The sequence below is a fragment of the Phaeoacremonium minimum genome (genome assembly GCF_000392275.1).
Source record: "Phaeoacremonium minimum UCRPA7 unplaced genomic scaffold PA7_03_scaffold_450, whole genome shotgun sequence".
NCBI classification, from domain to species: domain Eukaryota; kingdom Fungi; phylum Ascomycota; class Sordariomycetes; order Togniniales; family Togniniaceae; genus Phaeoacremonium; species Phaeoacremonium minimum.
The window spans coordinates 154,970-167,566 of NW_006921352.1; the positions used below are offsets into that span (position 1 = coordinate 154,970).

The 12,597-nt window shown below is 49.3% G+C and overlaps 3 protein-coding genes across 3 annotated transcripts; 2 read left to right on the forward strand and 1 right to left on the reverse strand.

The window, feature by feature from the left end:
- Positions 1-1,114: 1,114 nt before the first annotated feature.
- Positions 1,115-1,531, forward strand: UCRPA7_6090 (hypothetical protein; the record flags this gene model as incomplete). Its single annotated transcript, XM_007918631.1, has 1 exon — positions 1,115-1,531. One exon carries the CDS (start codon positions 1,115-1,117, stop codon positions 1,529-1,531), a length of 417 nt encoding a protein of 138 aa, XP_007916822.1.
- A 291-nt stretch (positions 1,532-1,822) lies between these two features.
- On the reverse strand, positions 1,823-2,569 carry UCRPA7_6091 (putative ntf2-like protein; the record flags this gene model as incomplete). Its single annotated transcript, XM_007918632.1, has 3 exons — positions 1,823-2,022; positions 2,087-2,261; positions 2,564-2,569. 3 exons carry the CDS (start codon positions 2,567-2,569, stop codon positions 1,823-1,825), a joined length of 381 nt encoding a protein of 126 aa, XP_007916823.1.
- Positions 2,570-4,954: 2,385 nt separating this feature from the next.
- Positions 4,955-5,812, forward strand: UCRPA7_6092 (hypothetical protein; the record flags this gene model as incomplete). Its single annotated transcript, XM_007918633.1, has 2 exons — positions 4,955-5,000; positions 5,058-5,812. 2 exons carry the CDS (start codon positions 4,955-4,957, stop codon positions 5,810-5,812), a joined length of 801 nt encoding a protein of 266 aa, XP_007916824.1.
- Positions 5,813-12,597: the final 6,785 nt, after the last annotated feature.

Consider the following 12,597-nt stretch of genomic DNA (forward strand, 5'->3'; position numbering starts at 1 on the left):
TACTACATGACCCTGCCCATTCGCTCGGAAAACCAGACTTTGGAAGTACCATTGCAGAGCATATCGGAGCTGTTTTCAGCCGTTAAAGGAGTACGCGTTTCTGTTGATCCGTTCGCCGAGCTGATCAGCGGTTCAGAATTGGAGCCCATAATAGCCAGCAACCGCTCAACACATCCAGTTCATAACTTGCCAATTGGGTAGGTGATATAGCCTTCGCCGAAACGCGTTATTTAGGAACCAAGGCTCACTTTTTATCGCAGTCTTCCATCTCTAGATCACGCCCCGCTACCGGTCAACTTGTTCCAAGCGCTAAACCAGCTCCGAGACTTCTTCAGTGCCAATTGTCCAGAGACGAGCCGTCAATACTACATAGACGCCGTGGATCGCTTGGAACATTGCTGCAAGCGCGTTGTCATGGAAAGTATTACTGCTGATCCTAGATTGCTGATGGCCTGGGCTTATGTCGTAAACGACATTGTCATAAGCGATCTGCGAGCCTTTGGACCATACGCCACGCTCCTCGCGGCCTACTTCGCCTCATTGATTGGCTGTTTCGAGGGCGGTTTCTGGTATGTGAGAGGCTGGGCGAAAGCCATCGTGGATGATGTCGATCGACGACTTGCCGGATGGCCGGAGCTTGCGGAGTTGATGGTGTGGCCTAAAGAGCAGATTGCAGGCATTCGAGACTAAGGACTACTAGACTGTCGGTTGCGTACATACTGGCACAAAACTAAGGCACCGGGTCGAGCAGCCGGAAACGAGGCGTCTCCATCCTGCGTATAGCTTTGGCTACACTACCAGCATATAGTTGCGCAACGAATTTGAATGCCTTCCCATCGTGAGGGTTGCATACTCGGTAAACACACTTCAAACTTTTTAAGAAGCCCTTGTTGCTTAATTGAATGTGGGTTCTCGGACGTACCCATACTTATCGGGCCATATTTGGTAAGCAAAATTGTTGATATGGGATGAATTTAATGCGGGGTTAAAATTCCGGAGTGGCCGCTTATCTTCTGTCCGAAAGAACCCTCATTTTCCCCTTAGTCAACATCCATTACCATCCTTTTCACTGCCAATCTGCTCCCAGCCTAGTGTATCCTGATATCAATCCAAAATGAAACTTGTCTCAGGGCTCACTTTTACCACTTGTGGGTTCCAATTGCTCATGTTTGGTCGACGAAAAGAGGGCCTCACCCCGGAAGAATACCGCGATCACTACGAGAACGTCCACATCCCCCTCATGAGAAACCTGACCGGAGACACATTCCCTCTCACTCATGTACGGCATTACGTGACACGAGATGGACCGCCTGATTTCCCCGCTGCCGTCTTGATGGGTAATCAGTCTGACTTCGATTATGATGCAGTGGCTGTCCTCACGTACCGGGATAAGGCTCATTTTGACGCCAATTGGGCTTTCTTCGAGGACGAGGAGACTGCAAGATTGATCAAAGAGGACGAGGCCAAGTTTTCAGCATGGGTGAAGGGTGTTTTCATTGGTCCCACGATTACAACCGATACAAGAGCTTGAAAGACTACTTAGCATGTTCATGAGTAATGAGGGAATGACCGTTGACATCTAGACTGGAATCATGTCACGAAGCCGGGAGCGCATGCTAGACCTACATGAAGCATTGGTAATACCGTTCATTCAGCATGTTCCACAATATGTAAATAATCTCCTGACATAACCCAAGCATACTACATAAGCTGCCTTTACATACTTAAAAAGATCTATCTGAAGTCTAGGATATTCGCCCGAGCTAGCACACTAGATATGAACTCTCCTGGTATTTTATTCAATTGTTCATTGCTGACAATCCTATCCTGCTCTGGCGATAGCTGCCATCAGAGGCGAAGGGTCGATGTATACTTCTGCCTTTTTCATCTTGCCCGCGTCATCGCCGGCTGGGAGAATGTGAAAGACACCCAAAGCTGGCACGACAATTTCTTCCTTCTGGGGATCGTTCTTTGCCCGGTACGTGATCGTGCATGCCTGGTAAATCTTGTCTCCGACGAGGTCTATATACTTGTTGTCAGACTCTGGACCAATAGAACACATCGCGAACTGAGAGAAAGTACGCACCGAAGTAAGAGATATCATGGCGCATCAGCTCAAGCTTTTCGAAGATTGGACCAAAGAAGCCTTTGAGATTGTCGAGGCCCTGAACTGGTGGCACATTGGCATACTGGAGGATGCCATCCTTGGCATACACCTCAGGGAGACGCGCGGGGTCTAATGAGTCGCTCACCTCATGAAACTAGAGAATTCGGTGTCAGCATGGTCAAATCGCACGCCTTAATGTATCGAGATGCAAGCGCACGTGTTTGAGCCATTGGCGAGCCTCATCTGCATTGGACGGGACGATTGCCATAGTGTAAACTGCAAGTTGCAAGCACACCGACGAGCCTTTTCAAGACAATTGAGTGGTTAGTTGATAGATTGCAAATACTACTTTAGGGATCAACATATATATATATATATAGGTTCGAATCCATTCAAAATAGAGATTTATAAGCCTACGAACGCGCTCCTACAGGAACAATTGGGAAGTCTTCATACCATCATTCTTTGAGTCGGCTCGGTTAGCTATGGGGACTAGGTTCCAGAACAGGCACTAACCTTTTTCCTAAAATGGATAGGTACTCTGCACTCACCCGCAGGTGGAATGGCGTACCCCGGTGTAGAATCACCAAAAACCAAATTCCGCCGAAAACGCTCTTGGCGCAGGAGTCCACCTAGAGGACTGATTATTAAGAACAGGTCAGCTATTCCTAGTGATGAAATAGCGGCACCAAGCTCAAACAGCCTGTTGCCGAAAATACACTGCCAACCTCCAAATCACTCGTGCCCATGTAAAATGGCTTCCTTCTGCTTTGTTCAATTTGTGAGCTGGGAGGTGCAAAGCATTTCTGGACAGCAGCTCCTCATTACAGTTTGATGCCTCGCTTGTCAATAATATATACTTCCCGTGGACAAGGAAACTCGGTAAGAGGTGGCCTTCCTGTGTCATGCAATGCAAGACTCTGGTAGCAAGATTGTTGTAATTGCTCATCTCCTGTATTCTTCTTCATGAGCCCAAGGTGAGCTTCAAACGGGTGTGGCCCCTGCCCTATTCACCTCAGTGGCCGATGTTGATTGAGCTAAGGCAGTCGCATGTGCAGTTTTGATAACATGGCAGATCTTAAAGAAAGTGAACGAGTTTAACCAAAGACTCCATTGCTGCTTTCCGGCTTGAGACACACGGGAAGCTGGCTACACAAGGGGTCGGTCGTGTGTGTATAGTGTCAGAATTGGGCGAGAGGTTCAAAATCTTCCCATGATCCCTCCTCATAGGTAATGTGGGATTATGGCTGGCTGATGAAACTTTCTGCTGGTTCGCTTCTTTTCTCACTAAGTGTCTCAGGTAGCCTCAGTAACACAGGAGATGAGACCTTGAAACCCATCGAAACATCGAAGATCTAGAATTAAGAAGTGCATGCTGTTTATGCCTCATGACCTGTTCTTGTTCCGGTTTCTTCTGCCTCTCCGCCTTTATTACACGGAAGTGACAAGCTGATTACTTTACCGAGACCGTATATGTGAGGCTGGCATTATGTGAGCACGTCCTACTAAGTAATCGAGCAATCTTGTTCTCTAAGGTCACTGGTCGTACAATGGACAAAAGGGTCAATTGTTGGCTAGGATACAAGATATGTAGTAAGCACCTATACCGAGCTCGTTAAGCCCACATGTGGTTCTTGGGGTTAATTTTGGCCTCATATGCATTCCGCAAACTGCGTTCGGCCTAATCAAGTCTTTAGTGAGAGACGGGTCTCGACTGGTCCGAGGCCGGACCTGTCGTCAGTGATCTCACGCCGCCAAGATCTCATCAAGGTTGTGCCGAGATGAGCTTATCAACAACAGCGACAGCCTCTCATAATAAGAAATAAGAATGACAGATTGGAAGCGACCAAGCCAGGGTTCGGCGGCCCCAAGTCCCAGAATTGGTGGGTGTTAAGTGGTCTGGGCTAGGATGATTCGGCGCCAGAACCCTGGACAGCCCCTGTCCCAGCTCCGCCTCACCAAGCTTTTTAGGGCAGAACTAGCGGCGTGAAACTCGGTTACACCGGATCTGCGGCTCTTCACGTCTCACCAGCATCATCGTGACAATGCGGCCAGCGTTAGGCTAGGTCTGCGCTTACTAGAATGGGTAGACTCTTTCGGCTCCATGGCTCATTTCTCACGATCCCAAGCGTGGTGTTCAGCCCCTTCAGACCATCGCCTGCCATAGTGCATTGGGCCCGTCCAATCGGCGCACCTAGCGACCAGCCCTGAGCCGACTGCCCCATGGTTCGCTTGACGTTGTAGCCGCAGACATGAGATGATTCCACCAACGAAGACAGCACAATAGCTCGCGAGTTCCAGTACCCTGGGAGAATCTCCGCCAAGGCTTGATACAGCGGGAAGGGATACGACGTTACAGATCATAACCACTAAGTAATAAGGGACAGAGCTCGGATCATAAGCGTGATGCCCTTACTAGGCCCGATATGATCTCCCATGATCTTCTTCGTCCCAAGTTCTTGTACATAAGGCTGGCCGCCGATCTCTGTTTGTTCCATCTCTTCCTCTGTTCGTCTCTCATCAGCCAGTCTGCACTTCACTCCTTCGGCCCTTGCCTTGTCATTCTTTCCGAGTTCTGCGAACTCTTTACCTTCTTTCGTTCTCTGAACATAGTACTTGCATTGCATTGCCCAGAGCAATTGTTTTAAATACTCGATTCTATTCTATACTGTTTAAGCCGAATAACACTCCTTCAAGATGAAGTCCCAAACTGCTACTTTTCTGGCCTCGTTGTTTGCCTTGGCGTCAGCCGCTCCCACGGCCGAATCCGATTGCCCGGTCGTTACATCTACTGCCACTTGCACGATCATCACGTCGACCGTCCTGTCAACTGATGTATCGTCCGTGATGGCCACACTGACGTCTGCCACCGTCCAGACGAGCGCTGTTGCAGGTAAGCTCAGCTATACCAGTTACGATCCCGCTATTGATACCCGCTGACCTCACTTAGGTGTCAACGTTCAGACATTCACCGGTACCCTGGGCGGTCCGCCGCCCCCAGTTATTTCCAGCACTGGCACTCGCCCGTTCTCCGTCGACGGTGACACTTTCGTTGGTGCTGGTGCAGCGCTCGGCCGATCTTGCGATAAACAGCACAACGCATGCGCCAATGCCGCCAACGGCGGTGATACTTCGATCGGCGGTGTCGGTACCTGCGATGCGCAGAACCAGGAGTGCCGTGCCTTGATCAGTGCCAAGCGCCGACGGGCCCCATTGGCGCCCATCCCCGCCGTGATGCCACGGGTCGTCGATGGCAGGATTAAGAAGCGTGCCCTCGACCTCGGTACCTGCAGCGATGCCACGATTCTCTTCGAGAACGGTTTGGATGGCCGCAACACGCCGGCTTTCATCGCTGAGAACCAAAACGATTTCAACCACGGCTCAGCTCTGAACATCGCCGTCATCGCCGGCTTCATCTGCCAGCGCCTTGGAAGCCCTTGCAATGCAGCTGCAGATGTTCAGGCCAGCTGCACGAGCGCCAGTGCAGCTGCCGTTGCGACTACTCAGGACCAGGCGGCCGCCGATGTCTTCAACGCTATTATGGGAGGAGAGGATGTTGGTTCCGCGGCGACAAGCACGACTGCGGCGGCAGCTGCCACCCAAACCGCGTCGGAGTGCAGCATTGTAGCAGCTACAACAGCCGCCCCGGATTTGGCATCCACAACCATTGATGCAGTTGTCATGACTATCACGTCGTGCTTCTAGACGTGAGGAGGAGCGCAGATGAGTCAGGGTCGGTAGAGGTAGATGAAAGATTGAGGACCACACAAGGCAGACTGAGAGTAGACAATGCGGAGCCTTCAAGTATTCCCAATTCGGCTTCCATTAGGTCAAACGCCAAAGTCTTTTGCTTTCCATCATGTAAAATTAGAAATGTTCCAATGAAGTCACGACAAGCGTATTCTTCGAGCTTAGACGATTTTGACTGGCCCGATCGTCTCAACCAGTTCGGGCGTCATCATTTCTCCGTGCATGAACCCATGTACGTATGTCTCTCCAACAAGCCGATGAGCTCCACCTTCCTTGGAAGTTTTGCGTAGAATAAATGGTACCTTGCTGCGTTGTATCATGAATATTTCATCGCCTGGTTTCAACAGTTGCGGACCGAGCCCGATGTAGCCTTTTCTGGTCTTGAACAGCCATCTTCTTAGCGTGACTGCGCGGTATTCTTTGTCGTACACGTCCGTCTTATATCTAGCTGAGGTACTGAGATTAGTCTTCACTCTCTGATTCACTTCATCATTTGTAGGTAGCCACTTATGAGGTGCCGAATCTTCCGTAATGGGCGCGAGAAGCCGCTTGACCTCAGTAACAAGCTCATCGTCGCCTGAGAAAGATGTCTCTTCAGAAATGTATCTAGTAAGCCACGCCCGTGCTATCTCGTTGATCTGATTTTTCAAAGAGCTGCTTGACAAGCAGTCTGCGACTAAGGTTCGGTAAACGGCTTGCATGTATGGCTCATCGGTTTGCTCATAAACCTCCCTTGGCTCGAGACAAAATTCTAGAAGACGGGCGACGGTTGAACCGCGCGGAAAATCAAGGTTGAAGCAAGTCTCGATTGAGTCAAACCTCGCGCCATGAAGTTGCAAAACAGTGTCAGTGATCACGGGAGGTGGCCCCAGCGACTTATTTGTCAAGGACGCGTCAAAGTCCCATCCGCCAAGGCCATACTTGATCTCTAACGCAGTAAACCTTGACTTTCGGCAAACAAGAGGGCGGCAATTCGTCTTTTCGACTCTCCAGTCGCGAACCCAGGATGGTAGTTTTGACTTCGTTGCTCCTTTACTCAATTGGATTGTGGAGAGACAGTGCAAGAGGGGGATATTTTGAATGATCATTGCTGCGACTTGGATGAACAGCTCCTCCACGCTGATGTTGTAATCCGGAATGATGGGGTTCTCCATGCCATCGGGCAATGCTTCCGTCAACATACCGAGACAGCCGTAAATGTGATCGTGGTCTTCGCTGAACTTCTTATCTGTGAGGACTTCAAGCGTGAGAAACAAGCAAGAGTACCAAAATTCTTCGGGGTTGGTAAATCCGAAACGGATAAACCTCTGTGCCTTGTCGACTTGACTTCTAGCTGTTGTGCTTCCTTTAGCCCTGTTGAAGCAGCGAATGATGTTTATGACCTCGAATAACTCGGAACCCTTGACGTCCGGATCGGAGCTGGGCCAGCTGGTATAAGAGTCCAAATCATTAGCCCACCCCGTCCGTCTGAAAATCCGAGCCAGCAAGTTCAGTCCTGACCAAGACAGAGTTTCCGAGCCGGCATAAACGAGAACGTCTGCTGAACGCTTCAACAGGACTTCCTGGAACACCCAGCCGCGATCAAACCATGACTGTTGTCCGATGTATTTCAACACCGGTATCAGCGATCGGCGCCACGTTTCACAGTCCTTCTCTCCTAGTAACTTGTTCAACTCCGGGTCAGTGCACCCTATATCCTTTGACCTCAAGAATGCATCTCCCTTCTCCTTGTAGAGATCACTGAGCCGTGGGACAAATTGACTCAAGACCCAATCCACATTTGGCGGAGGCTCCATCTTCCCTAGCCATACCACTACTCTCTCGGCTGCCTTGAAAATCTCACCCATGAGTCCAACCTGGTGAGATCGTTCCGACGTCTGGTTCTGGTCAATCGAGATCGCATCAATCCAAAAATGCTTGTCTCGAAGATCTTCACATCCCATCATGAATTGAAGGAAATAGAACAGGTTTTCTTTGACAGTGACGAACCTCCCTGGCCGAGAAGAGTCACTGGGAACAGAGTTGTTATTTGCAGGGTCAACGAGATTGACCCTAATCTCGAAGGTGTGCGCATCATCGTCTTCTGTCGGCTCAGAGCCCTCCTCGTCGTCTTTGAGTTGCGCCGGGCCCCAGGTGTATGAAAGAGCGTAGAACGCGGGCACATCGGAAAGCTCTACCGTCTGGATTGAGATTCGGAAGCCATAGCGCTCTTTGCTAGAGCGGTAGAGCCGTAACAAGCGAACGGATTTCGGCGTCGTTAGCGGCTGATAATTGAGTTTCTTGGCTTTCTCCATGACTATCGATGCTTGCTAAATGGACGTGAGATCTATTGTTTATGACATTTCACGAAAGCGTTGGTCATTTGAAGAGCTAGAAAACACTTCGCAATGCAGGCCTCCCATGTTTCCAACTGGCCGATCACAGGCCTCTGCACTGCAGCCTCCAAAAGGCAGACTGGTGTGTTGACAAGGGACCCGGAGCTGGCGAGGTCGGTCTTAGCGACACTGCCTCATTTGACTGCCACAATTGGTGAGCGAATCAGCATCCTCCTGGAGATAACACTGCCTCTTTCAGCTTGGCCCGGCCCACCTCCGAAAATTTCCATCACCACCGACCTCATACTGGCAAACACGGAACCTGTCCCAACCGACACGGTGAGAAACCGTATGTCTTGCTATGCGCCCGTTACAGAACCGGAATGCAGCCGTTATCAGCCGACATATGCCGACATAGAAGGAAGCGACTCTAGGCATGTCGGTAATTGATGAGTGCTTGCTCTAATCGCATCTCCCTGACCGACCGAACCTAACTCGCAAGGCCGGTGTAGCAGGGGCGTTACCCTTGCTCTCTAAGCGCTATGCAGTTCGGTAAAGCCATTGGAACTGCGTGCAGTTCATTCGCCATAACGAACATTGACGACATGTTCGTTCTGGTCACTTTCTTCGCGGAAGCAACCACCTGCAAAGCCATCACCCCTTTCAAGATCACAATTGGACAATTCATTGGGTTTACAGTGATTGTTGTCGTCAGCATGATTGGCTTCGGTGTCTCGCTAGTCCTTCCTGCCGAACCCATTGGGTTTCTCGGTCTTCTTCCTATTCTTCTTGGAATATGGAAGCTATTTGAGCTGTTTCCTGGCGCCGACGAAGATACCAGTGCGGAGATGTCCACGTTGAGTGGGATGAAGAGTGTGTTCAAAGTTGCGAGTATCACAGTGATGAATGGTGGGGATAACATTGGGACTTATATCCCGCTGTTCTCTCAGGCAAAAGGTGCTGAGATAGCAGTGTATGTTGTTACGTATTACATCCTGCTTGGACTATGGTGTCTCGCCGCATTTCTAGTCATGAAGCAGAGACATATACTTCAGATTGCACAAAAGTACGCGAGTGTGGTAGTGCCAATTCTCTACATGGGTCTCGGTGTTTATATCGTTGTCAAGTCGTCGTGCTATCCGTGGTCCATTGAGCGCATCGACGACTCAGCGCGTACGGGAGCAGGACGAACGATCATGGCCGTCGTGACGACATTCTTGCTCTTGGTGTGCATTGGGATCATGTTATGGCTCAAGTTAAGACCAAATTCAGCGCCAGTCGTCCCCAATAATCCCGATTCGGATCGAGTGACAGTAGAGCCGAACTCGCCTAACCTAAGTCCTGGATCTACCGAGTCACTTCAGAGCTCATTAGGAAACCGCTCTTCCGCACCCCATGAGGAAAGAACAGCACAGAGCGGCAGTGGTTGAGAGCAGTAAAGTCAGAGATATAGTAAAGAAAGAAAAGTCAAGATCTCTGGTCAATACAGGACAAGTATTACTTATTAGTCGCATTGCATGTTACTTGAAATATCGTAACTATCTCAAAGACATCCATATATGCAAGATTAAAAAAAGTTTAGACCAAGACCCTGCAGAATCAACACCAACTTGAAGCCCAGGCTTGTCTTTTGGTACGTGCGTTCTAGCTTGAGCGAATGCAGGAACCAGTCTCCATCCTTCAGTCTCCATGTCTCGTAGTAAAACCCTCCGCCTCGCAGTTCTACTAGGCCGGCTGTTCCATTCGCGATGATCTGGTCTTCCACTGACCATACCGCCTTCACCTCTTCCGGGCTATTTTGCTCCAGTTCTCCAGGTCCAAAATTGTGGAGTGTTTGTACATTCGCAAAAAATCTAGAAAAAAATGTGCGGAATGCTTCAGTCGAGCCGAAGGCTAAAGCGGTCTTCCCAACTTGTAAAACGGAACCGTCGGTATCATAGAAACTGTATTCGGCATCAGGCAAGGCGATTTTGTCGAAGTTGTGCCATTGCTTAGTGTCCGCGAAGCGACCATATTGGGACTTCTTCCGACGAATGACTTCCGCAACATCTGGTGAAATAACCATTTTGACTTTCGTGATTTTCAGTCCCGACGTTGGGAATTCTGGATGGATAATGTATAGGACTGATTACAAACATGCGAGGGGGAAAAAGTATCATGATGCTCGCTGGCTGGGAAGGAATTTACCCCGCCTTTTCGGCATCTTCTCCAGGCTCATTGCAACGCAAGATAATTGGACATAAACAACTCCAAACGATCTCATGTTACATAATGTGGTCACATACATGAATTGTCTCGATCGATGTAGAGTTATCTTAGTTTCTTGAACGACCATGAAAGGACATATTATGGATCTTGATTCCCTTCAACCGTTATTCATCATCTAGAGCTACGAATTAACTAAGAAACCGCTGAAACCACTCGACTGCCTGTATGGCAGCCTGATTTGCGGTTGTATCCTCGAAAGCTTTGCCCCTGTCGGCTCTCACAGTAAATCCATGTCCACAGCCAGGATAGATCTCAATCTGGTACTCAAATCTCTGAGGGCCGTTGACGCACTTGTCAATCATGGCGTCTTGAAGCTGTGCAACTTTCTCTGCTGATACGAGAAAGTCACGGTCACCGATCGCCAAACTGAAAGGTACGTGAAAACGATCTACTGCATCTAAAATATCCTCGGGCACCTTCACCGATGACGGATGCGCTAGATAATGAGCATCGACTAGCGGTTTGTTGCCACCTTCAAAAGATGCTTCTTTTGATAATCGAGTAGTTTGGTCCCCGCCCCAGCAGTACCCAGCAACACCTAGCTTTGAGCCTTCTGGAAGGTCAGCTCGGACGGCTCGTACGTAAGGCAAGATGCGCCCGAATGCTTGTCTCCCTTTCATAACCACGGGTAGAAAATGCGGGACCACCTGGAAGAGGCTGAAGATACGAGACCCCTGACCTCGAATCTCCCACCAATTAACTGGAGATGTGAGAATGTCCATCTTTTCTAACACAGAAACAGGGACGCCGCAACCAGGAACCACGTCTGGTACCAGAACTCTGAAGCCGGACTTCTCAGCAAGAAAGTCGGCAAGTAATTTGCTGTTGACGAGGTTGAATCCGAACGCATCGGTAATGAATATAATTGTTGATGTCGAGGCCGCCGAGTCAGATCTTCCAGCAATATAGGTTCGAACTCCATGAAGCACTTCCTCTCTCCCTAGAGGCTCTGAATAGTCGTGGATAACTCCTCGAAAGCAGTCTGGACAGGACATCGTGGATGAGAATTATCAGTCAAACAGTGCTCGTAACTAGGGGAGCAAAGACGGGAAACAAGTCGTTTAAAACGCACGTTGTATGAGCCGGGCTTTATCGTAAGATGTTCTCTCTAGCACCGCCGAGTAATATGTAGTTAATACCGAGCTTCAATCCGGTAGTGCAATATGAGACTCAAGTCCTGGACTTACATCTCACTCATTTTCGTACACATGCTCTTGTCTAGCCCACGCTGGGACTCTTTTGGGGCTTGGCCCCCAACTCCGGTTCATCTGTCGCCCCGAAATATGCAAAGCTTGGCACTGGATTTTTTTGGCCCCCATCCGACGGAGAGTTTCTTTCCCCTTTCGGCTATTCGCCACACCATCGCGCTCCGTGACGGCGCGAGATTTCTGTGAAAGCTCTATAGATGATATTGATTCTTTTTGAAACGCACAGCGTTGCTTAGTGAACAAGATTAGGTTGTGTGTGGTTGGTTGCTCCTAAGCTTTACCTAGAATGGCACAGACTGAGTGTCCTAGAGATGCTCTCCACTAGTTTGTAACACAGGGGTGTTGCGATTGACAGTGTGTAAGATACTCGGCAGATTGGAAAGCTAGAGTGTTGTATCGAGTGTAATTTACATAGTGTAAGTCATGTATCGAAATCATGACCAAATAATCAGTTGACTACGAACATAACTCAATTCCCTAATACTGAGCTACCCGCAGTGTCGAATTGCTTCTCAGAGTTTCAAGCACATCTGAGAGCAAATTATTTTGAACATGTATATATGAGGCTCATCGTGTTGTTAAGTTCTTGGGTCGGTATAAATGGCTGGGGTATTTTAATGTACCGCACATTCACGCACTCTGAAAATATTTTGAGACTCTGGTCGTATAATCATTCCATCATGCAGGCTTTGTCTTTCCAGATCATCTTTATATCGGTAGCTTAACCCGATGAATCCGCGTTTCACGAGCCGCAAAGCCAAGTTCCCTTTACAACACTATCCCCACACGTCCAAGTCTTCGGAGCAAGTCCACAGTTGCCTAGGTCCGTATCGTTTCCCCAGGTCACCCAGGTGTCCAAACCACACCCGTGCCAAGTATACGTGACAGTGTCGCATAACGTGAAAGGACGCTCGCATGGGATTGTACCCGTCTTTACAATCTTCGTATA